We start from the raw sequence: 27,360 nt of genomic DNA on the forward strand, positions 1-27,360 counted from the left end.
AGGATGATTATATATGTGACACCTGTCATACTCATATCTAGAGGTATCAGGGGGCCTATATCAATCCAACTTCAGACACCCCACACCATTGCAGAGCCTCCACCAGCGTGAACAGTCCCCTCCTGACATGCAGCGTCCATGGATTCATGAGGCTGTCTCCATGCATGTACATGTCCATCTGCTTGATACAATTTGAAACGAAAGTTGTCTGACCAGGCAACATGTTTCCAGTCATCAACAGTCCAACGTCAGTGTTGATGGGACCAAGCAAGGCATAAAGATTTGTGTCACATGGTCATCAAGGGTATACGAGTGGACCTTCAGCTCCAAAAGCCCATATTGATGATGTTTTGTTGACTGGTTTGCATGATGACATTTGCTGATAGCCCAGCACTGAAATCTGCAGAAATATGTGGAAGGGTTGCACTTCTGTTATGCTGAACATAATATCACTAGTTCAGTCTCTCCAAATCCTGTTCCAGCTGCAATTTCAAACGAGTCTGTGTTTGAGCTGGAAATATCTGGAAAGTGTGCACAATTCAAAAATAATTTGCTGTATTGTCTAGCTCATCCTTCTCTCTCTCATTACTGTCTCTAGTGTTTTGATAATTCATGTCTGCAGTTACATTTTCATTTATTTCTTTTTTTGGCTTTTTTCTTTTGCTGTATTGTATAGCTCATCCTTCTCTCTCTCATTACTGTCTCTAGTGTTTTGATAATTCATGTCTGCAGTTACATTTTCATTTATTTCTTTTTTTGGCTTTTTTTCTGGATGAACTAACATCATGATTTCAATTAAACTTCTTCCTCTTGATCCCCATCCTCAGGAAGTGGTTCCTCTGACTCTTCAACATTTGATGATGCATGGTGTGGTGACAGTGTGTCAGGAAGAAACTCCAAATGACCTGCCCATGGCCAATTACGGTACTTCTTGGTTGTACCTGTGCCTCCGTTGAATAATTTTAGGTGGTATTGTAGATTCTTCCATTTTGCTGGAACAGCCTCACCTGTCTGTCACACCACATACAAATTATTTTATTTCATATAATTAATTTATTACTAATGAGCAGTGCATTTTGTTCCAGATGTTTGGCCTCCGGTGATGCACACTACACCGTCGCTTTTAAACTCCACAAGGGAATCAGCTTACATTTAGTCAAATATGTGTGTCAAGAAATGTACAATGTCTTAGAGCCACAGTATATACCTCAGCCAGCAAAGGAAATCTGGAAGCAAATTGGGCTAGGTCTGATGGGATAGAGGCCATTTCCTATCTGCACTGGGGGGGGGGGGGGGGGGGGGGCATAGGTGGGAAGCATGTTAAAGGGAAGTGTGCTGAAAGCAATGGCTGAAAATATTTTTGTTACAAAACTTGTTTTCAATTGACCTGCTTGCAGTTATTGATCACTATTACAACTCTGTGGTTATCATTGTGGGCAGCTACGACAGACATAGCAACAGCACAACGTTTGAAAACTCTGCATTTTCCCATGAATTTGTGGGAGGAAATTGTTTGATGTACACTAGTGTCAATTTTGTTTCTTGTTGCTACCTTTTACAGTGTCATATATCATACAAAAATACATTCACATGCATCAACTCAGTCAGTCTTTCTGTTTCTACCATCACCTTGAGCACACTTGCCCACCATGGACTTCAGAAACTGCCAGATGCACGCCACAGGCAAGTGTGGTCTAGTACAGGCCCCTGCCTCCTGTTTGACCAGCTTAGCATAGCCATGGCTTAGCATAGCATGCAACACAGGGACTGTGGTGGGTGCCCACATAGGTTGCATGCTTCCTGTTTGACAATGCACTCATGTATGGATGACATTATACAGGCAGAATAGTAGTAAAATGCAAGTTTAATATCAGGTAGAAATATTTTTAATACTTTGTCAATAAATTATTAGATGCCTGAATGTTGATGTAATGAACATCAAAATTGTGCTGAAAAAATTGTTTTTGGATGGCAACATTTTGCCACCCCCAAAATTTTGCTGCCCTATGCACATGTTGCACCTGCCTAAATATGCCCCTTTGTATATGTGCTCAAGCAATAATAGTGACAGTGGTGCTCTGGATGCCTTTACTGATGTCACACCTTCCCCATGGAACAGAATTCATGTAACCCATCTGTCTGCATCTACAGTAAAGTACATATTCCAGTGTGAGGTCGTTTTTGAAATGTTTGTGCATTGTGTATCTTAGATGAGATGTGGGAACCAGTACAGCATTTACCTATCTGTTATGTTGAAAACCACCTAAAACCACATCCAGATTGGTCAGCATGCCAGCCCTCATCATTAGTCTTCCAGGTCAGTTTAATTCAGGGCTAGCATGCCTTTCTGAATCCTGGATGTTATGCATAAATGGGTTCAGTTATCCATTTGGGTCAAGAGTCATACTAGTAGATATGTAATAAATCACATTTCACAGCAATCACAATCTCATTGGGTAAACAAATTTCTGTGACAGTCTTGACAATTATTATTTACCTTACAATGAGGCTACATGTAATGTTACAAAGGAGGGAGAAAACAACATGAAACTTCATTAAATGTGACAGTGTTCAAAAATGGTTCAAATGGCTAAATGGCTCTGAACACTATGGGACTTAACTTCTGCGGCCATCCACAACCTAGAACTTAGAACTACATAAACCTAACTAACCTAAGGACATCACACACATCCATACTCGAGGCAGGATTCGAACCTCCGACCTTAGCGGTCATGTGGTTCCAGACTGTAGTGCCTAGAACCGCTCGGCCACTCCGGCCGGCTGTGACAGTGTAATCTCTAGGAACTGGTACCTTCTCAAACTTGATATCACAACACAACTCATCAGGCAAATACAGGTTTAAGAATTCTAAAGCCTTTGTCATGGCTGCACTACAGTTTATTAAGCTGTGAATAATAAGATCATCTTGGTTTGATCCTATGTTGGAATGAGCAACTTTGGTGTGGTTTTTAGATCATCACATTATCCTAGGTAAATACTGGTTATGGGTTACTTGTTACACAAGAAACACAAATGTCACTTCGAATATTTATTTCTTAAGCTTTATAGATGTGAAGAATAATAATAAAAAACATGAAAATAATTCACTACATCTATTAAAATGAACAGGAGTGAATTTTTGTAAGGTTCTATAAATAAATCTGCTCTAAAATATTATGCCTCTCCCTTGGTTTCATTTCTGTAGATGCTCATAATGGTGTTACACACTGTTTGTATTCTAATGAAAACTGATATCATAAAAATGTTTTAAAGATAATTAGATCTGCTTTTTCAAAGCCTAAATATTTTACTATACATATAAGAAATGTTTTGTGAACTTACAGTTGCTGCCACTAACTGTTCAAGTGCTTCCTTCTTCTCTCTTCTAAAAAACCCTGCCTATAAAAATAGAAATATATTGGTTATTTGTGTTTCATAAAATTTAACACAAAAAAGTTTTTATATGCAACCCAGTATGAATATTAACAGATTTCCTATATTAGATTTAGTTGCTCTGAAGTTAATTATCACTGAATATGCTATAATTAATAATTACTGTTAACATTTAATATTTATGTATTACATAATGATTCTTACAGTACATAAGACTGTTTAAGGAAAAGTTTAAAATTGCTTCAAAGCTATGTTAAACTGTTGATTACTCCTCATATCAGTTACACTGAGGTAACAACTGACAAACAATGAATGTCATTTGATGACTTAATAATAGTGATAGCTATTGTTTCTCTCTAGTTTAATGTTTTGCATGTAAAATTGCCACTCTATTTGTCTGTGTGCCCACTTGTACACTTGCCAGAACACTGTCAAAAGTCCATATGAAGGTTATATTTTACCAACAAGTCAAACTAATGATGTGATGGAATCCATCAAAAACCAGTTGAGGCTACAGACAACTATTATTTACTGTACTGGGTGTGTATGGGTGATCATAAGAATATCTTTCTGGTGCAATGATGCATCTAGTAGAGATGCGTTTGGAGCAAATAACAAGCATTTGACTGAGACGGACAGGCAAGTCTGTAGTGGCATAGAGCAGTGATCATGAAGAATACATATCTAGCTTAAACAAACAAAAATTCTACAGTAAACTAACGGGTCCTGAACATAGTGATGAAACAGTGTAACTATGCTTTATTATTTACTTTATAACTGGAATGGTAATTTATAACTAAGATTGACATTCAGTTCTGAAATAATATAAATTAGGTACAATGTACTCAGATCACATTGGCAAAGAAAAGCACATCGATTAATAGGTCTACAGCAAGATCTCAAGAATTCTCCAGGCCCTTATTACCCCATCCTCCACCATTGCCCTTGTTGTACTCTTACAAAATCAGATGATTTGTGCCTTTGATGTTCCTCTGGGGAAGAAGAGCCTATTGCACAATCTATTGCTTCTTACAGCACTGCCAGAAGAAGGCAACATGGGAACTATTTTAAAAAGCTGCTTCAAAATGACATTGCTACCTGCTTAAAAACCTGAGATTTCTTTCACCAGTAGTTGTTTCAAATTTTACTCTGATATAAGAGTCCATAATTATACTTAGGGTATGTCAATGGTCTAGGGGTAACATTGTTGATTAGTAATCAAAATGTCCTCAGTCCTGCATTACAACCCCACCACTGCTTAAAATTTAAATAAAAATCATTAGTAATGGTGGCTGAAGACTTCTGACATAATAAGTCACCTTCATTCTGCCAATGGCCTTGTCAAAGAGGGTGGAAGAGCGAACAGAGACTCCGGGCACCCTCCCGCCCTTGTGGTGGGAAACTGCTCCTAAAATATGAAAGAATCAGCAAAAGTCAACAACATGAGAGTGCAGAAGGCTATGGAAACCACTGTGTCATGATGATCTCTCCATTGGCAAAAGATTCTAGAATTGTCCCCCATTCAGATATCGAGGAGGGGACTGCCAATGGGTAGGTGACCATGAGAATAACCATTGAAGAACCAATGAAATGATAACATTCTATGAGGCAGGGCGTGGAGTGTCAGAAATATGAATGTAGTAGGGAGGCTAGAAAATCTGGAAAGGGAAATGTTAAGGTTTGATCTAGATATCATGTCGATCAGTTAAGTGAAATGGTAAGAAAACAAGGATTTCTACTCAGATGAGTATAGGGCAATATTATCAGCAGCAGAAAATAGTACAAGGAGTAGGATTCATTGTGAATAGGAAGGTAGGGTAGAGAATGAGTTACTGTGAACAGTTTAGTGACAGGGTTACTCTCACCAGAACTGATAGGTAACCAACACTGACAATGATAGTTCAGGTATGCATGCCGAAGTTGCAAGCAGAAGTCAAAGAAATAGAGACAGTCTATGAGGATACTGAATGGGTAATCCAATATGTAAAGGGAGATGAAAATCTTATAGTAATGGGGGACTGGAAAGCAATGGTAGAGGAAGGAGAAGAAGAAAGGCTTACGGGAGAATATAGGCTTAGTACTAGGAATGATAGAGGAGAAAGATTAATTGAGTTCTGCAATAAATTTTAGCTAGTAATAGCAAACATTCTGTTCAAGAATCACAAGAGCAGGAGGTATACTTGGAAAAGGTTGGGAGATACAGGAATATTTCAGTTACATTATGTCATGGTCAGGAAGAGATCCCAAAATCAGATATTGGATTGTAAGGTGTACCCAGGAACAGATATACACTTAGCTAATGTGACATGTCTGCATGAAAAATGAGACGAAATCAAAAAAGAAATGATTGTCAGAAGGACTGAATATGCGTGTATAAAAGTCAAAATAATGTTTGGTGAAATTAAAAGCAAGGGTGGTAACATTAAGAGTGCAATGTAAAATCCAGTGTTAAATGCAGATTAGAGAGCTGATAGGTAGAAAAAGTACATTGACGGCCTCTATGAGGGAGAAGAATTGTCTGATTATGTGACATAGGAAGAAACAGGAGTCAGTGTAGAAGAGATAGGCGATCCTGTATTAGAGTCACAATTCAAAAGAGCTTTTGAAGACCTAAGATCAAATAAGGCAGAAGGGAGAGATAACATTCCATCAGAATTTCTGAAATAATTGAGGGAAGTGGCAATAAAATGCCTATTCACAGATGTGTGTAGGATGTGTAAGTCTGGAAATACATCATCTGACTTTTGAAAAAATATCATCCACAAAATGCTGAAAATTACAAGAGCTGATAAACATGAGAATTATCACACATTCAGCTTAACCCCTCATGCATCCAAGTTGCCGACAGAAATAATGGAAAAGAAAATTGAGGATCTGTTAGATGATGATCAGTTTGGCTTTCGGAAAGGCAAAGGCACCAGAGAGGCAATTTTGACATTGCTGCTGATAATTGAAACAAGACTAAACAAAAATCAGGACACATTAATAGGATTTTTTGATCTGAAAAAAGCATTCAACAATGTAAAATTGTGTAAAATGTTTGAAATTCTGAGAAACATAGGGGTAAGCTGTAGGGAAAGACAGACAAAATGCAGTATGTATGAGAACCAAGAGGAAACAATAAAAGTGGAACACAAAAAATGAAGTGTTACTTTTTAAAAAAAGGTACAGGACAGGGATGTACTCTTTCACCCATCCTGTGATTCCATACATTGAAGAAATGACAGAAATATAAGAAAGGTTCCAGATTGGAATTAAAACTTGGGGTGAAAGTATATCAATGATAAGATTTGCTGATGAACTGCTATCCTCAGTGAAAAAGAAGAAAAATTACAGGATGTTCCAAAAGGAATGAACAGTCTAATGAGTACAGAATATGGCCTGAGAGTAAATGGAAGAAAGATGAAAGTAATGAGAAGTAGCAGAAATGAGAGCAGCGAGAAACTCAATGTCAGCATTGGTGATAATGAAGTAGATGAAATTAAGAAGTTCTGCTACTTAGGCGGCAAAGTAACCAATGATGAATGGAGCAAGGATGACATTAACAGCAAATTAGCACTGGTAAAAGGGCATTCCTGGCCAAGGTAAGTCTACTAGTATCAAATATAGATCTTAATTTGAGGAAGAAGTTTCTGATCATGTACACCTGGAGCACAGTGTTGTATGGTAGTGAAACGTGGACAATGGGAAACTCAACAGAAGAGAATTGAAGCATTTGAGGTGTGATGTTACAGAATAATGTTGAAAATTAGATAGATTGATAAGATAACAAATGAGGAGGTTCTCCACAGAATGGGCAGGAAAGGAATATATGGAAAACACTGACAAGGAGAAGGGCCATGATGGTAGGACATCTGTTAAGAGATCATGGAACAACTTTCATGGTACTGGAGGAAGCTGTATAGGATGAAATGGTAGAGGAAGATAGAGATTGGAATAAATATAGCAAATAATTGAGGACATAGATTGCAAGTGGTACTCTGAAATGAAGAGGTTGGCATAGGAGAGGAACTTGTAAGCTTAACAAACAAAAATTCTAAGAATAGGCATTTCATCATTATCCATGGGTGAGATGCAAGTCCTCAGTTACAAGAAATGATAGGGGCAGAGTGATAGTTGTAATGTGAGATTTTACAGAGGATGATGGGTGGTAATAGTATAAGTGATGGGAAACTGTTTTGACAGAAGATAGGCCTATGAGATAGGTGGAGACCTTGGCAAGGCAGCCTCCATAACATGGGGCAGTTAACATGTACTACATTGAGCTGACATAATATCATGATTGGGCATGCATTAATGGTGCTGCTGGTTGTATTACAACAGTCCTGCAGATAGCAACAATAGCTGCTGAAGTTTCACAAAACAATGATTACACCTTACCACACTCAGGAGATAAAGCTGATTGGCTGCTATGTGAAAGCATAGGGGCTTCAGCCCACACATCATCAGGAGAACTGGGCCTCATCAAAATAATGAGTACTTCTATCTAAACAATTTATCAATCAATTTATGAACTTTACCTGCTGTTCCACATATCAGAGATTTTAAAATGCATCAAAAACTGTGCTTATGTGGTATCAGAAGGAAAATGTCATGACAAGTAAAACTGAAATATATAAAAATCCAAGGTCCATCATCAAAAGAAGAACTCAATAAAATATAAAATAGAGAAACCAGAAGTTGAACTGTAGCCTTTAAAAATCACAGGCATATGTAATTGTGCAGAGAGAAGTACATCACATTCTTTCAATCAGAATAAATGAATATAAGATTTTCTAATAATATATCTTTGTTTTTTAATTTCAGTTTGCTATCTAAATACACCAATGAAGAATTGAATTAGAGATACTTAGCTAGTAGTATGTAGCAGCCTCAATAAAGTATACATAAACACTCAAATCACACACAACCTGACTGCAATGAGATATGGTCTGTCATTGCACATCCAACAGCTTTTACTGATGATGTTCCTTCATTGTATGTAGCTTTCAATCTTTCCATGGAATGCCTTTAATTTCATTATCAATATGCATTTTTCTTAGCCAGATATACTGTTGGTAATATACATTACATAAAATGCATTGTTTACATTTGCTGATATCACATGATGGGAAGTTAAATGCTGGAAGATTAAAATAATAAACTGTAGGTAAATTACTCTGTATATGATGGAGCCAGCAGAAAGATATATTAACAGTTTGCTCATTTTGCAGGATAATTGGTATCTATCTTCAAGAATCTGACAATTCAGCTTTTCCAGCATTTCTGTGATGCTCCTGAGTGAATTAAACAAACACGAGACCATTCGTGCTGTCTTTTGTATGTAATCAGAATTACTTTGGGTTTTGTTAAGATTCTGCCATGATAGTCATTGAACACTTCACACATTGTCCTTTTGACAAACAAATATGTTTCATTCAGTATCTGTCTATCTATAACACTATATTTGTTTACATTTATTAGACAGTAGTCAGCATTTCTTAAGTAGCTTCTTTACAGTAGTTGTAAATCTTGGAGGGTTCCCCCCATGACAAACTGTTTTATTAATACATAGCTATCAAGTGCTTTGTCCATTACTCTTTTGGACTTGAGCCACAATGCCTCTATATTCTGCTGCCAGGAGGTAAATATATTGAGTTCCTTTGTGAGGCATGACAAAACACAGTGTCATGCTCAAATAGAACATGTTTATTTGCTGGGATCAGTTATAATATCTTTCCATCATGTTTCGGCTTCTGAATTATTTGTTCCAAGTAGAGAAAGCACTAAGTTGTTTTCACAGGATGTTTTGTCACATCCATAACTTACAAAAATGTACTTTTCTCAATTGATTGTTGTTTGATTAATGCCTCCTCCAATGATGGCAATAGGATTGGGAAACATTTGTACTAGAGAACTGAGGTTTACCCTACAGTTTTTTGTTATTACTAGGTGTGTGTTGCAGTCAATAAAGGGTCCAGTTATAAGTCTGTGTCCATCCTTGGTATGATTCTTGTCCAAACAATCATGCATGCTGCTTCTACTTCTATCTCAGTGGATTTGCTTTTTTTTATCTTCAGTTGTAAATACATTATCTCTATTTCTCATTTCCCTATCCTTCTCATACATACCTGTATTTAGTCCAAAAACCTCACTGATGCCAGTTTTTGAGTTTCAGCCAGCTTTCTGTATCTACTAGTTTAACAGGCTCTATTGGTTTGAGGAAAACTTGAAACAATGGGACTTTGTTGTGAATGCTTTGAGGCAGCTGATCACTATCATTTTAATGTGAATGCTTCAAGGCAGCTATCCACTAACTTTTTAATCATTTCATCTTTGGGGTACTTCTTCGTGTCTTGCACTAACAATTTGAGAATCTCCTACAGCTTTCATTATCTGGATTGAATGACAATTCATCTATATTCTATTTATGGGGAAGTGAGAAGGGTGGGGGAGAGTGGGGGGGGGGGGGGGGGGAGGGTGACCAACCTTGTGTGCACTCCACACACAGTCATCAGTGGGACAGTAGTCTCTAATGCGTAGGGGGACTCTATAGTTCTCAGGCCTATGTTGCAAGTTCAGATAAACCCAGCTTAGCTTTTCTCAGAACCTTTGAAGTCTTTTGAGTCAAACCATCTGCTTGGTTTAAAACTGGAGGATGCCAATCAGTTCTGGAGACAGTTCTGAGTAATGGGAGCTCCAGTGAAACTCTATTAGCAGGTCTAGTCTTCTCAAGCTTTAGCCAATCACCAGAATGAACTAAGTGTGACCTCAGAGCCTACAAGACAGGTATTGTTGAATCGTATGTGGTGCACAATCTGTAGTTCATTCCACGCTGTTCTTTCAATTGGTGATGGAACAGCTTCTCAGACATGTTGAATGAGGCCTCTAGGGACATTCATAAAGTGAACAAGGTGATTCTTCCCTGCCCTTGCTGCCATTTCCCTTAGGAGTATCATTATTCACTGTGAATTCAATCTATTCAATCTGCTGAGGATTAACATATCCCACCACTTTGCATTTCCCTTCTGCAGACATAGAGTGCAACAGGCTTCCCTAAAGGTGAAGTCTGAGTGGAAGACGACACCTGAAACTTGCTGGTTGTGGTTATGGTTGTAACACCTAGAATTTTCTGTGGTCCTTTTCGCTGCTGAAAGAGCCCCTAGACCTACCACTGCATGCTGCTCACAATCAACTGGATGAGCGGTGATATATCTTGTACTTACTATAAATGAGCCACTATCTGTGAAAGAAGGTGTTAGGTAGTACTTGAAGTATCTCTGTTATCTTGGGTACATGACTCTCAGTAATTCACCCAGCACACTTATCCAAAGCAGCTTCCTTTCTCTTGACAGTAGACATAGTGATTTGCTGCTGCTGACAAACATCAGATCTCTAGGGACATCCACAGTGTACAGCTTTCACAGTGTACAACATTCATAGTGTCACTGGTTAAATGTAGTTCTGTGACATTATAAAGGCCAATTTTTGCAAAGAACTCCACAAACTTTCATGTTTCCTGGTCAAAGACACAAAGGACAATAAAAGAGAGCAACATGAGGGCATTTGAAAGACTTTTTCACCTCAACAAATTATTCCATTAGCTCTCCAAAGATATGGGTATATGTAAAGCATGATTTCTGGTGTGTATGGTAAGTTATGAAAAACAACAGTATTGAAGCAGAGCTAGCTCCTAACAACGCCTGGAGACTCATCATCTAGACAGTATCACTTTCATCACTCTGCCAAAAATCAGTACCAGCTTTCTGCTATCAATAGGCATTAACAGTGACAATATCTGGAATAATTAAGAGGAGAAAAGCTGCCCTTCTTCATATGGAAGCCTTAGACTCAAATAAAAGTACCATGTTATGATTGTCTGCTTCCATCCCTAATGCCCTAGTTGTTGATGAGATATTAAACTATCCTTCCTTCCTTGATGCTGTATAACACATAACTGAACCTTCAGAAGGTAAAATAAGTACAACTATCAAATTTTAATACAGTCTGATTGATATTTCACTTTGCTGTCTCCAGAAGGATGTAATTTTGTCTGTCTCCTGAAACCTACAAAAACTAGCATCTGCTGGCTGCCTACATATGCCTCAACAGAAACATTTCTCAATGTTTGTGTTTATTTGTGATTATCAAAAAAACTGCAGAATACACAATATATGCAGTGATTCATTTCCTGTGTGAAAGTGGCCAAAATTCATCAGCACATCAGTAAAGACTATTACAAAAATCCTATGAACCATGGAATACCAAGAAAGTCATTTAGAACTACTACAGTCATCTAAAGATGAGCATACTAAGCTTCATGTAGAAATAGGAAGTGGCCAACAATCTGTTGTCAACAAAGACTTGGTGCAGGAAGTTGCTACAAAAGCTGAAGAAAATATACTCATGACAGTTTTATCCATATCTAATGAGTTTTTACCAGTTTCAGGAAATATTTTTATGAAATTCTTACAGGCTGATTAGACTACCTAAGTTTTACTCAGAATGTGTGTTGAAAATGCTGGCTTAGCTGCACAAAACCAATCAAGTGGCTAATGCTTTCAATTTCCTTCAGCAGGGCAGTGATACAGATGATAGATTTCTAGGTGACAATAGGTAGGTTGTTCCAAAATCAAAATAACAATCCCCAGAATGCATGAAATGAATATCACCAAAATCAATGTGCTCTATGTTTCTGGATAGGCATGGGTGTTGCTTGTGGATTTTTTATGACTGAGTACTGCAAAATATTCTGATACATATTACAAAATCTTAATTTAATTGCACTGAGCAGTCTAAAACAAATGACAATGACCTATCCACATATGACCAAGAAATAGAAGATCTCACTGCATCACATTACTTGGAACTACTTTATCACCTGCCTTATAGCTCTGATGTGGGATCAAACAATTACCTCTTGATACTGCACCTAAACATTTATGCGGTAAGAGCCATGACAGCAAGGCCATTCCAAAGTAGTTGTAAAATTAGATAGATTTTTGTGAGACTGGAGTTCATGAGTTAGTTGTTCATTATGACATGCTCCTTACTGCTAGCAATACGACCACATTTCCCGTAATGGGTACTACCAAGTGGGAATAATTTATGCTCATCACAATTTTTTTAAATTTCATTAACTGCTTTAATTTTTATTAATAATGTACTTTTTTAAATAGATACTGATGTGTAAGTATGATTCACAACCTGAAAAACCTTGTAGCACAATCTTTGTAGTACCAACACTGTTTCAATAACATGTTTTACCAAATGGGAGTTACTTTATGGTCACCACAAAAAACTTAAAAAACCTAAAAATTTCATTATTTGTCATTGACTTTAATTCACTACATACTTTTTAAATGTATATTGATGTATAAGAATGGTCTTTCATCTGAAAATAAAAATGAGACATTTGTTGTAAATCAAACAATGTAAAATCCAGGATGCAATGTAATAACATATGAAAAGCTAAGTTCCTACTAACTGTATAGCAGAGATGTTGAGTTGCAGGTAGTCACAACAAAAAGACTGTCACAAATTAGCTCTCAGCCAGTACAGCCTTCATCAAAAGTAGACGACACACATATACACACACTCATGCAAACACAACTGACACACACATGACAGCAGTGCAGCTGCCAGAGACTGCACTCATGTGTGTGAGTTGTGTTTGCGCGCGCGCGCGTGTGTGTGTGTGTGTGTGTGTGGGTGTGTGTGGGTGTGTGGGTGTGTGTGTGTGTGTGTGTGTGTGTGTGTGTGAGAGAGAGAGAGATCTATTTCTGACATAGGCCATACTGGCTGAAAGTTAATTCGTGATAGTCTTTTTGTTGCGCCTATCTGTGACTCAGCATCTCAGCTACATGGTGAGTAGCAATATTTCATAATATTGTTAAATTTGTTGTAAAAAGTTACACACATTGCTACGACTTACATTTTTAGTTTATATGTTACTGAAAATCAATTATGGAACCTAGTAGAAGAAATTTTTTCTGAATTTTAAAGTATGAAGTACATTACCAGAATAACCAAATTACAATATTCTCAAAAGGTGAGCATAAAGTACTCCCTCTCCCCAGATATTGTGAAGATTATTGTTGGTAGAAATTATTCTGAAATGTAGATTAATGTTTTAGCTTTCACATAATAATCAAAATGTTTTAATAGTGTAATTTTTTCAATATCAACAAATTATACTTTAGAAGAGTGCCCCATATATTAACACAGTTTCAGCAATATTACTTCAAGAAATATTGCTAAATTCATAAGAAATACATATTATTTCTCTTCTTTTACATGCTACCAAGTATAAGGATTTTTAGGTGTCAAGACAAAACTTATTTTATTGAGTAGAATAATATGAAACTTCATCTGAAATCTAATATTATGTTCACAATTCTACATCCATCTGTTTCTAAAATGTTTAAATACACACAAATATTGAAAATAAATTGTCACTCAGAAGTTTTGACTTGAAGGAGTTTTACATCTTTCACTTCAACAGAGTTTGTACTGTTGTACTGCAATGAGTGTTCCACTCATCATGTAATATTTGGCCTAAAATAATAATCAAAAAGAAGATAAGAGCATACCTTCATCAGCACAATGATGATCAACAGCAACACAAAAATACCACAGATTGCAGAGACAGCAATCACCCATACCTCAACTTTTTTCTCTGATATCTCAAGGACAAAGGATATTGTTACCAATGCAGTGTCCATTCTAAAAAGAATAAAATAAAATATCTTTAGGGTATTCACTCCTAAATATCTCTCCATTACACATTAGGATTTTACAAAAATTCTGTAAAGTTTTCAAGTAACAACAAAGGAATTCCTTAGAAAGTAATGAGTATGTATAATAAAAGTAAGTGTGGTGTGTCTGTGTGTGCCACCAAAACTTCATAAGTAAATTTTGCAGTCCTATGGAGGTTTTATGGTGTGTTAACCCTCCACCATCCATTCAGGAGGAAGATTTTTTTTTTTTTTGGAATGACAAGGGCTAGTTACGAAGATATGGGTACCTCAAGAGATCATTTGTTCATGACAACACAATAAAGGTAAGGGTATTTTGTTGCGTGTGGTGCTATGAGTCCGTCACACACTGCTGCAGCCCGATGGGTGGTATATGGTAAAGCAGCTCTGCATTCCATCCATGAAGATGATTTGAGTTGGAATTACATGGATTGGATTTTAAGATATGAGTCTCAAATGAGGACATCACACCAATGGACTTCTTATGGGAAGAGGGTGAAGCAGCTTGGAATCGAGTGCCAAAGTGGCGAAGACTGGCCAGAATGTTTGTTCTAAAATGTTGAAAAATGTAGAATGTTTGAAAATGTTATAAAATCTTCCTGGAGATTCAGGAACGTTCTAGATCTCCAATTTAATATGGAATTAATGGTAGGTGCACGAGTGACACATTATGTACATTTTTGTTAAATGCTTCCCATTATTCAGTAGATGAAAGCAATGCATGTTTGAAGAAATCATTTCTTTTCCCTTGAGTGAGGAAGGTATATTGAAGAACAAATATGAGACTTCAACTTTCCAGTGATAAATAAGCGAAACATTTTGTTGAAAAACTCTTGCAAATTAGTGAAGGCATGCTCACAATAGAGTGTGCAAGTGGTTAAACTAAACTTAGAAATGATTTATGTAAAATAGTCAACAGCCCAAATGAATTAATAGACAAAGCTTTTCCAAAACTTGTACAAATTAGTTAAGTTGGTTATATGAAAAAGCCATTTTAGGAGTAAGAAATGAAGTAGCTGATGATATTGTTTTAAAAATTCAAAGCAATAAATTTTCATAAGCATTCATAAAACAACATAATTGAAGCAAAAACAATATCAGGTAAAGATAAAGGAAAATCAACATTTACTCTGAGGACTCCACTCATATCTAACAAATAATTCATTTCAACTCAAAAGAATGCAATTTCAAGTAAGATTAGCATTTAATATCACTATAAGTAAGACAAACATCAAGATGTTGTAATATTAATTTGAAAGAATCGTGTTTTATATGTAGCTTGCGCTAGGGATATGAAACTCAAAGAATTTATGTATATACTCACCAGATAACATGAGGACAATTTTGCAGTTCACAAGCAAGTATTAGTTAATGATTTATTGATGTTGTTGAGCTTTTATCAATATTTTTAAATAATAGTCATTGTTTTTGAATGTTATAAAATATTCTTGAATGTTGTTGATTTTAGGATGTTTTAGAAAGTTATATTGATTTTAAAATGTTCTAGAAATTTAACGTAATTTATTCCATATTATGTTATTGTTGAATACTTCAGTGGATTTAAGAATCTGGAGAGTATTTTTGAGCATTCAAGAGTACTTTTTATGTGGCGTACTGACAGTTCTACAATTTTTTGAATGTTCATTTTTACTATGTTCTCTATTCTGAAATGTTCACAGGAAATAAATGAAAATAAACCCATGTGGGGTGTGTCATTTTCAGCTAGTCATATTAATAAAATTAATCAACCCAAAAGATTATATTAACTTAGGGAGCCACTCTGAAACTTAGATTGTGGGGAGGGGGGATAGGGGGACATGAGACTACATCTATTATTTTTATGTCACACACTACATGTCACAGATTATGAAGCTGATTTTAATTTTTTTATGGAGTTAAATCTATTGGGAGAGAGCGTAATAACTCTCAGACCTCCGTAAGATGCACAACTGCATACATTAGATGATATCCTTACTACTCACTTTTGAAAATAAGCACCATCTTTATTTTAGTTGACTTATTCCGTAAGTTAAATACCATGTAACAACAAGCTGAACTGGTGTGACTGTGAAGTATCTTGCAGCATGCTGTTGCCGCAGTTTACTATTTGCATCCATTTGCAAACTATTGGGCCAAAAACTATTTTTTACCAATGAAATGTGCAGGAAAAATTCAGTTCTCTTCAACTTTGTAAATAGGTGTTTTCTACTAAAAACATGTTTCAGGTGTTAGAATGGAAATAACGAAAAAAGGCTGAAAATCTAGAGGTTTTTCACCCTCCCTCCATAAGTTATTAGAGAGTCCTTGAGGTCAAAAACATAAATTCTTCTCCATAGAGTACCCATGAACAACATAACAAAAGATCATTAATTTCTGAATACATTCCAGGTAAAAAGTACCTGACTGCTGGACTATAGGCAATAATGAATACCCCCAGCATTTATAGGCAATTATGGAGGATTTCATAAACCAACAGTTAGTTGATGGAATAATAAGGGAGAGCACTAGCCCGTGGGGGAGGGGATGGGGTTACCATAGTGGGTGTGCCCAAAATGTCAACAAACAGTTCCAAGAAGTAGAGATTCTACTGTGCTTATCACCATCTTAATAGTAAGATGGTAACTGATGCATAGCCCATACCCAACATCACAGAGACCATTGATAACTTGGGACAGTGTCAGTTGCAGTTGGTTCTAGAGGATCGAACAAAGAAACATTCTCAGCTCCATGAAGCCATAATTATCAGCACTGAAGTACGCCATTGGGGTTAAGAGATGTATCAGATAAGTTTCAGCAGTTGCTGGACAGGGTACTAAGGGGATTAAAACTTCAGCAACGTTAGGTGTACATCAGTGATCTAATTGTGTTTTTGACAGATATGGAGGAACATATGCAATGATTGAGAAAGTATTTTAAAAGTTTGTGGCCACATGTTTGACACTGAGCATGGAAAAGTGTCATTTTACCTAGGAGGAAGTGGCTTAATTGGGAAATATAATTAGCAAGAAAGGTGTAAAAACAAAAACGAGATTGATACAAGCATTGCAGAGTTTTCTGGTTCCTAAGTTGTGTATTTTTAGGGTTCCCAAATTAGAACAGAAAATGTGTGAAGTGGTTTGCAGATGTGGCATGACCACTCACGCAACTATTGAAGAAGGGTATGAAGTATGGTTGGAGGGAGCAAAGTCAAGCCACATCCAGGAGATTGAGGAAACCTTTGATATCAAGCCCAGTTTTGATATTTTCAGACTGTCACAAGGAGTTTGTGCTGTCATGTGATGCATCCACTGTCATGTGATCCATAATGAAGAATATCCTATGGCTTACACTTTATGATAATTTAATATGGCAGAGAAGAACTATTCCACTGCAGAGAAGGAGACCCTCAGCTTGATATATGGAATTATGTATTTTTGGTGCTTTTTGTATGGGAAAATATTCAAGGCAGTAATTGATCACACAGTTCTAAAATTATTATTAGCATTGAAGCACACTTCTAGCCAACTTACAAGGTGAGTATTGAGACTCAGTGAGTTTGGTTGTGAAGTGAGGTATAAGCCAGGAAAGATGCATGGAAACACAAATGGATTGAGCAAGAAAGTAGCAGTAGTGCATGATGGGACATGACCTTGCTGAGTGACAAGCAGCACACTGCTAGTGTTGATTGCAAGCTATACGCAATGCAGCTGCAGTTCAGCATGTGTGATGGCCGGTTATGTAGGTCAACCAGGCTGGTGCCATGCTGGTATGCTTCATTCATCATAACAAGAAAACTAATGTAAGCAAACACAAATGCGATGATTGGTAAGCAGGCATAGCACACATACCTGGTGTTGTTACACACTCAGAAGTAGATAAAATTTATGTAATAAATATATTACTACTGTGTTACTTTAAATGAATCTTCAAGATATTCTAATGTATTAACAGCCATTGACATTTATCTTAGTTATACTTTGGCTATGTAGTTTTTGTTTAAAAAATCCATTACATTCACAATCTCTCTAAACAAAAGTTGTGCTCTGATTGGTGCACTGATAATATGTACTGTGAATTTGGCTAACCCTGCTTTCTGCTTTGTAGTGAAACATGTGCATGAAACACTGTTAAAAACGAAGAGAAACTAGTTGTTCTTAATGTTTTTCATAAGATTATGGAGAAAATCAACTTTGAAGTTTTTTTGAGAAAGCATGGGTGTTAAATATAAGGCATTTGTGGGTAAGAAATGAGAGGCTTAATCAGTAGCATTGGAAACTGGTAACTGAAAATTCTGAAATTCAAATCACAGTGTGATTTTTCTTTCTTTCTTTTGTTTTATTCAGCCTGAATACCTACATCATTTAAAGATGAAATTCATTGAATATATGCTAAATAACACATACTTAATCACTAGTTTTGTGGAAAGTGCATGTCGCCTTCTTTGTAATAGCACATTGCACACAGAATTCCAGTTTTCATTATAAATATGAATTCTTAATTATCAAAATAATATAAAAGATTGTTTAAGCTAAGAAAACATTATATAATTAAATTTTTGGAAGAAAATGAAGAATCGAAAACTCTGTATTTTGACTATGTCTGTGGTTTTATACCACAGATGTGGTTTCACATGAACCAGAAACATGGTAAACTATAATTTTTCATGGTGTCGCACACACTGTACAAATACCACCATTTTTACAGTTGCCATTGTACCAATGCAGTCTGAAGCCAATAAAACTGATCTTGATTAAAGTTACTGGATTTGTCATGAGAAATAACAAGACCCTTAAGCTGCCAGATTTACTGGAACTAAAGCATGTAGCTTTTTAACTAGTCACTGCCAAATGCTAGTGAAACAGCCAGAGCGAGAGCACCAGCAGCAGCGAGTACTGTTTGTATAAAGCGTTTATTTTGCATTTTGTTTACGACCTTCCACTAAGGAAGGGATTCTATTTGTGTTTATCTGCTCTGCATAGTAACTAACAGTTCTTGATAAAACTTTATGTAGTTTTCCTGTTAGATTTCTTAGTGTTTTCTTGATCGTTTAGAACAGAAAGCGCGCTAAAACCGTCTTTTGTTTGTTTCGCAGCCGTTAGCCACTAGTCACTTGAATCAGCAGTTGTCTTGTGACAGCCAGAGCGAGAGCACCAGCAGCAGCGAGTACTGTTTGTATAAAGCGTTTTTGTACTTATTTGCTGCGCTTAGCTTTTAAATAGTTTTTCTGGGAAAACTTAGCGTAGTTTTCGCGTCTCATATTTCAGTGAGTGTTTCTTGATTATCAGAGTAGCTCATCAGAAGATTATCTTGGGAATTTGTCACCGTATAGAGTAGGGTAAACATAGTCATGTGTAGGGACTGTGGTTGTTGTGAGCAGACGCAAGGAGAATTGGCCACTCTTCGGGGGCAGGTGGAGGCTTTGTCTGTTAGGCTCATCGAGCTCGAGGCGCAGGCGTCGGCTCGTAGTGGCGTTGGGGCAACTGTGGTGAGACCTATGCCTACTTCAGTGGCCTTGGAATCACATGGAACCCCTGATGTCGCTGCGTCTTCCGGCAGTGAGCATCTTACCGGTCAGCCATCACTCCAGGGTGAATGGCGGACAGTGGTGGGCTCGCGCGTGCCTGGCCGAAAGGCGAAGGTGGGATCTGGCCGCATGGCAGCTGCCTTACCCCTTTCCAACAGGTACGGGGTGCTTCCTAGTGGTGATGACATTGTTTCCGAGCCACCACAGGATGCCTCACCTGTTGGGCCAGTGGCCGATTCTCCGGCAAGGTCCCGACAGTCACAGAGGGCGGGCCTATTAGTTATAGGGAGCTCCAACGTTAGGTGGGTTATGGAGCCCCTCAGGAAAATAGCGGGTAGGTTGGGGAAGAATGCCAGTGTGCACTCGGTGTGCTTGCCGGGGGGTCTCGTCCGTAATGTGGAGGAGGCCCTTCCGGCAGCTATTGAACGCACTAGGTGTGACCGGTTGCAGATAGTAGCACATGTTGGAACGAATGACGCCTGCCGCTTGGGTTCTGAGGCCATCCTTGGTTCCTTCCGGCGGCTGGCTGATTTGGTGAAGACAACCAGCATCGCACGCGGAGTGCAAGCTGAGCTTAATATCTGCAGCATAGTGCCCAGAGTCGATCGCGGTCCTCTGGTTTGGAGCCGTGTGGAGGGTCTAAACCAGAGGCTCAGACGACTCTGCGACTATAATGGTTGCAAATTCATCGACCTCCGTTATTGGGTGGAGAACTGTAGGGCCCCCCTAGACAGGTCAGGCGTGCACTACACACCGGAAGCAGCTACTAGGGTAGCAGAGTACATGTGGCATGCACACGGGGGTTTTTTAGGTTAGAGGGACCCCCCCTTGGGCGAAACGATAAAATACCTGACGGCTTACCAGAGAGGACATTATCATCGTTGATAAAGAACGTCCGTCCTCAGAGACCAAAAACAGGAAAAGTTAACGTAATATTGGTAAACTGCAGGAGTATCCAGGGCAAGGTTCCTGAATTAGTATCTCTTATTGAAGGAAATAGTGCGCATATAGTATTAGGAATGGAAAGTTGGTTAAAACCGGAAGTGAACAGTAACGAAATCCTAGACACAGAATGGAATATATACCGCAAGGATAGGATAAACGCCAATGGTGGAGGAGTATTTATAGCAGTAAAGAATTCAATAATATCCAGTGAAGTTATTAGCGAATGCGAATGTGAAATAATCTGGGTTAAGTTAAGTATCAAAGGTGGGTCAGATATGATAGTCGGATGCTTCTATAGACCACCTGCATCAGCAACCGTAGTAGTTGAGCGCCTCAGAGAGAACCTGCAGAACGTCATGAAGAAGTTTCGTGATCATACTATTGTAATAGGGAGAGACTTCAATCTACCAGGTATAGAATGGGATAGTCACACAATCAGAACTGGAGCCAGGGACAGAGACTCTTGTGACATTATCCTGACTGCCTTGTCCGAGAATTACTTCGAGCAGATAGTTAGAGAACCAACTCATGAAACTAACGTTTTAGACCTCATAGCAACAAATAGACCGGAACTTTTCGACTCCGTGAATGTAGAAGAGGGTATCAGTGATCATAAGTCAGTGGTTGCATCAATGACTACAAGTGTAATAAGAAATGCCAAGAAAGGAAGGAAAATATATTTGCTTAACAAGAGTGATAGGGCACAAATCGCAGAATATCTGAGTGACCACCATCAAACGTTCATTTCTGAGGAAGAGGATGTGGAACAAAAATGGAAAAAATTCAGAAACATCGTCCAGTATGCCTTAGATAAGTTCGTACCGACTAAGGTCCAAAGCGAGGGGAAAGATCCACCGTGGTATAACAATCATGTACGAAAGGTACTACGGAAACAAAGAAAGCTTCATCATAGGTTTAAGAGTAGTCGAATCATAGCTGATAAGGAAAAGCTGAACGAAGCGAAAAAGAGCGTAAAGAGAGCAATGAGAGAAGCATTCAACGAATTCGAACATAAAACATTCACAAACAATCTAAACAAGAACCCTAAAAAGTTTTGGTCATATGTAAAATCGGTAAGCGGATCTAAATCCCCTATTCAGTCACTCGTTGACCACGATGGCACCGAAACAGAGGACGACCGAAGAAAGGCAGAAATACTGAATTCAGTGTTCCGAAACTGTTTCACTGCGGAAAATCGTAACACGGTCCCTGACTTCAGCCGTCGCACGGACGCCAAAATGGAAAATATTGAAATAAACGATATCGGAATTGAAAAACAACTGCTATCACTTAGCGGAAAAGCATCTGGACCAGGCCAGATACCCTTAAGATTCTACAGTGATTATGCTAAAGAACTTGCCCCCTTTCTATCAGCAATTTATCGTAGATCGCTGGAAGAACATAAAGTACCTAGCGACTGGAAGAAAGCGCAGGTCGTTCCCATTTTCAAGAAGGGTCATAAATCAGATGCGAATAATTATAGGCCTATTTTGCTTACGTCAATCTGTTGTAGAATAATGGAACATGTTTTGTGTTCTCGTATTATGACGTTCTTAGATAATACAAATCTCCTTCATCATAACCAACATGGATTCCGCAAACAGAGATCATGTGAAACTCAGCTCGCCCTATTTGCCCAAGAAATTCACAGTGCCGTAGACACTGGCGAGCAGATTGATGCCGTATTCCTGGACATCAGGAAGGCATTTGATACGGTTCCGCACTTACGTTTAGTGAAAAAAATACGAGCTTACAGAATATCGGACCAGGTTTGTGATTGGATTCAGGATTTCCTAGAAGAAAGAACACAACATGTCATTCTTAACGGTTCAAAATCTGCAGATGTAGAGGTAATTTCGGGAGTACCACAGGGAAGCGTGATAGGACCTTTATTGTTTACAATATACATAAATGACTTAGTTGACAACATCGGTAGCTCCGTGAGGCTATTTGCAGATGACACGGTTGTCTACAAGAACGTAGCAACATCAGAAGACTCGTACGTACTCCAGGAGGACCTGCAGAGGATTAATGCATGGTGCGACAGCTGGCAGCTTTCCCTAAACGTAGATAAATGTAATATAATGCGCATACATAGGGGCAGAAATCCATTCCAGTACGATTATGCCATAGGTGGTAAATCATTGGAAGCGGTAACGACCGTAAAATACTTAGGAGTTACTATCCGGAGCGATCTGAAGTGGAATGATCACATAAAACAAATAGTGGGAAAAGCAGGTGCCAGGTTGAGATTCATAGGAAGAATTCTAAGAAAATGTGACTCATCGACGAAAGAAGTAGCTTACAAAACGCTTGTTCGTCCGATTCTTGAGTATTGCTCATCAGTATGGGACCCTTACCAGGTTGGATTAATAGAAGAGATAGACATGATCCAGCGAAAAGCAGCGCAATTCGTCATGGGGACATTTAGTCAGCGCGAGAGCGTTACGGAGATGCTGAACAAGCTCCAGTGGCGGACACTTCAAGAAAGGCGTTACGCAATACGGAGAGGTTTATTATCAAAATTACGAGAGAGCACATTCCGGGAAGAGATGGGCAACATATTACTACCGCCCACATATATCTCGCGTAATGATCACAACGAAAAGATCCGAGAAATTAGAGCAAATACGGAGACTTACAAGCAGTCGTTCTTCCCACGCACAATTCGTGAATGGAACAGGGAAGGGGGGATCAGATAGTGGTACAATAAGTACCCTCTGCCACACACCGTAAGGTGGCTCGCGGAGTATAGATGTAGATGAAATGCAGAGCAGCAAGTCATAAAGGAAGAGGAAAAAATGTGGTTTTTAGGTGGCTTCACAGATGGCAGATGACAGATCCACTATTAAAATGTATCACTTGGACTCAAGATATGAAAGTAGTTAAAAGATTAGCAGACAACTGAATATATGTAATATCTTTATTGACTTCAATATTTTATTATATACTTAAATCCCTGCAATACACTTTTATGTCACATAACTCATGCAGAAAAATTCTATCATGCTTGATTTTAATTACATTACTATATCAGCTAAGAACGAGAGCATGTTGCAGGTTGGCAATTATTGAACTATATGAAATAAAAGTGTCATAACTTCTGAACAGTTATGTTAGGATGTTCAAACTGCACAGTTAGCCATGGAGCATGATGGGAATTAGTATGCACTTGAGCATGCACCTTGTTGTCATCCATTTACATTTGGTTGTGTTCATCAGTAATCAAAATTGGTGCATTTGGGAGACTGAGAACTCACATTTCATTATCAAGAAATCCCTTCATTCTCAGGGGCTGACTATGTGGTGTGCAATGCCCAGTCATGGAATAATCGGTGTGATATTTCTTGATGGCATGATGACTATCAAATGTTATATGAAGGTTTTGGAAGATGGTGTCATCCCAATTATCTAATGTGACCCTGATTTTGGCAAGATGTGGTTCAGGCAAGGCAGAGCTGAATGTCATTGAACAGGAGAGTGTCTGATGTCCTGGAGGAGCACTTTGGGGACTGCAGTCTGGCTCTGGGGTATCCAAAGGGCATTGGCATGGGCCTCAATTGGATGCCATACTCTCTGGACCTGAACACCTGTAACTCCTTTTTATAGGGCTATATTACAGACATGGTGTACAGTAATAATCCCAAAACCATTGCTGAGCTGAAAACAACCATTCAGGAGGTCATAAACACCATCGATGTTCCGAGACTGCAGTGCTATTCATCTGTGCCACATCATTTTCAATAATGACAGCTATATCAAACGCATGATGACATAAATCTGAACATCTGTAGTGATGTTTCCATGCTCAACAAGCGTGTTCATGTCATAGTTTGTAACTAATTTACGTTTTTTTTTTTTTTGTATAGTTCACTATATGTTTTCTGTCTGGTCACCCAAAAAACATATTGCCAGAGTTTTGCCACACCTTATTTAATTCTGCTTGAAAATTAAATGAAATTTGAAGCTATATTGTTTCTCTGCTTGTCTCTTTTTATGTCTTAACTGCAACTGTTCTCATCTTTACAGGTTAGGTGGACCACTTGGCTGGCCAGTGCTGTCAAAGTTAAATGCACTCAGTGTGTACACAGCATAAAACATAACCTTTTTTCATAATTGACTGTATTTGAGGCAACTTGGCTTCTGCTCAACATGAAATTAAATCCAATGAAGTACCAGCATATGTGGAAGAATACATAGAATAATGTTTGCTTCAGGTTTACTCTTACAATGAACACAGTCTAGTGACTGCTAAGGTCAATGGGGAAGTACTGAAGGATGCACATGATTACATGCTATCAAGATATGGCAATTTTAGGGTGATGAACTTGAGGGTAGTGGGAAAACACTGTTGAAAGGGAAGGATGAAAAACGTAGGCCAATATGTGGGGAGTTGTGTACAGTGTGCATAACAAGTGGACATAAACCATAGGCAAATACCATTGCAGAAGTTAACACAAGCAACAAAATCATTTCAAATGACAGGGGTGGATGTTTTGAGTCAGTTTAACCAGACTTCAGCAGGAACCATTTAGTTTTAACAATCGAAGACCACTTCTCACTTGATGTGGAAATGGTATCCATCCTGAAACAACAAATTGCCTAGAGGTGCAAACATCGGTCAACAATTGGTTGCTCAAGTTTGCTGTTCCAGAAACAATGAAGGACTAAGGGACAAATTTCATGTCAGACTTGATGAAATAATGTGTCATTTGCTACCAGTTTCAAAATTAAGAACTATTCTAGTGGTAGAACAGTCCAGATGCACTGTACTATTGATTTGATGTTGAGCTACTATGCGAACTCTTATCACAATGACTATGATACATATCTTTCATTCATTGTGGCAACTTACGGCTCAAAAGATCATAAAAGTACAAGATATGCATGTATGAGGTGATGTAGGGGAGGAAGATGCCATCACTATTTGATATGGTTAGAGCAAAGGTCGGCATGGACAGAGAGTCGGTTCGTTATTTTGTCTTAATGTTAAGAGATGTATGAAAATGTGTTCAGAAAGCAAATACCAAAGCCCTGAAGTAGCAAGAGGCAGCAGAGAAATATATAGAGAGATTGCCACATTATAAGGTAGAGTAGTGGGTAATGTTGTCAGGTCCATATAGCCCAAAGGGTAAGACAAGAGTTTTTGTTACAGGGTACCAGGGTCCATATTAGGTGAAACAAACTAAGTCACTAGTCAACTTCAAGCTCCAGTTACCAACAAGAATGATGACAGTGCATGTTAGATGCCTATGCCCATTCTGAGGTGCCCCAGATTCATCTCCACAGGTATCATAACCAATGTGTGAGAAGAAAGTGAGAAGAAATAAGTGGAAGAGTTAGCACAAGTGTACAATGCAACCAATGTGGGAGGTACCTTATGTATTGAGGATGAGAGAGTGAGGTGGAGTGTGGGGTGTTTTTTTATATGTATGTGGTAGTGCAATCAGGGAGTTATGTGAGTTTAGGGTGATATGTGTAAGTATTACAAGGTGATATTTTGTTGCAGGATTTTATAGGGAGTAATCTTTTTGTATCATAGTATTGTAATATTTATGTTAAGGACTTATTATTGTTTTTTCTGTAATAAATGTGACTCATGACAGTAGATCTTACCAGAGAAGGGTGGTGGATGGTGGGAGTGAGTCATTGTAGTCCTTATTCTCAGGCTGTCGTACACTGGGAATAAAGGTGAAGGGGATTGTAGTTGTGGCAGGGCTTCACCTCTTTGCCAGGGGCAGAGTGAGGTCACTGCAGAATCGTTTCCTGAGTGAAGTGCCATTTACCATTCAAGAAGATGTGGTGATCATTAGCCATTGATGGGTGTTGAGACCAGTCTTTAACACATCAGAGATGAGGAATGAGGTGAGAAGATTGTAGAGTGTGTTTGGTAGACTACGATAGGAAGCAAAGGGCAGAGGTTTATTCAGAGGAGTTTTGGGAGAATACGATGCACTACATAAGTCAGATGTGATATGACATTCATTTGTTGTCATTTGGAGAGAGAAGTTTGATCATGAGTTGTACTTAAAGGGAGCTCACATGGCGACCAGTGAGGCTGGCTCATCCAGGTAGTGGGTGAGACTAGGAAGGAAGATGGTGGTGAGCAAGTGATCAGTGACAGATCCATTCCGTATGGAGCTGTCAGTTTCAAACAGCTGGCACTTACATGATGTTACAAGTGTTTGCCCCATTTCAGCACATGGCTTTAAGACAATGCTTTATCCACTTTTGCATTGATGACATGCAAATCCATATTAGTACAACAAAGTATGATACAGCAAATGAAAGAGGAGTTTGAGATGAATCAGCTGAGATACTGATATGATTTATGTAAATTTTATATCGAAAGATATTAAATAAACAAATCTGCAATATGTACAATTTACTGAATAATTTATGACTTTGAACCAGTGCAGGTACATAATAGAGCGAGTGCTCATTTTAAAGGTCTTGTTGAAACATAACATCTGACATACTTGTCTGAATTGTAGCATTAATATTTCACTGATAAATCACAAAATCCATTAATTTGTTACTAATAATTAATTTAAAAAGTAATACAAGACAGACACATGAACAGCGAGGCAGTGTATGGTAGCAGGTGTCATTATACACATTTCCACATGACTAGTTTGTGATATTTGTAATTTTAATGATATATTGTCTTTGTTTGTTAATAATTTTCCCCATATTTGTTAGCCTTTGTGTATATATAAATTCTGATCAGCACATCAGAAAGAGCACTTCAAATTTAGGGAAAATGGTGCGTTATAAAGTACA

At 38.1% G+C, this 27,360-nt stretch overlaps 1 protein-coding gene across 1 annotated transcript in view; it reads right to left on the minus strand.

Moving 5' to 3' along the window:
• Positions 1–27,360, minus strand: part of LOC124795477 (integrin alpha-4-like) — a 554,156-nt gene that overhangs the window by 27,119 nt on the left and 499,677 nt on the right. The window contains exons 22-23 of the mRNA XM_047259514.1: positions 13,965–14,097; positions 3,343–3,399 (exon numbers count right to left, since the gene is read on the minus strand). Coding sequence (XP_047115470.1) covers positions 3,343–3,399; positions 13,965–14,097 — 190 coding nt within the window. The remainder of the gene's footprint in view (positions 1–3,342; positions 3,400–13,964; positions 14,098–27,360) is intronic.

The sequence above is a fragment of the Schistocerca piceifrons genome, chromosome 4, assembly GCF_021461385.2.
Source record: "Schistocerca piceifrons isolate TAMUIC-IGC-003096 chromosome 4, iqSchPice1.1, whole genome shotgun sequence".
NCBI classification, from domain to species: domain Eukaryota; kingdom Metazoa; phylum Arthropoda; class Insecta; order Orthoptera; family Acrididae; genus Schistocerca; species Schistocerca piceifrons.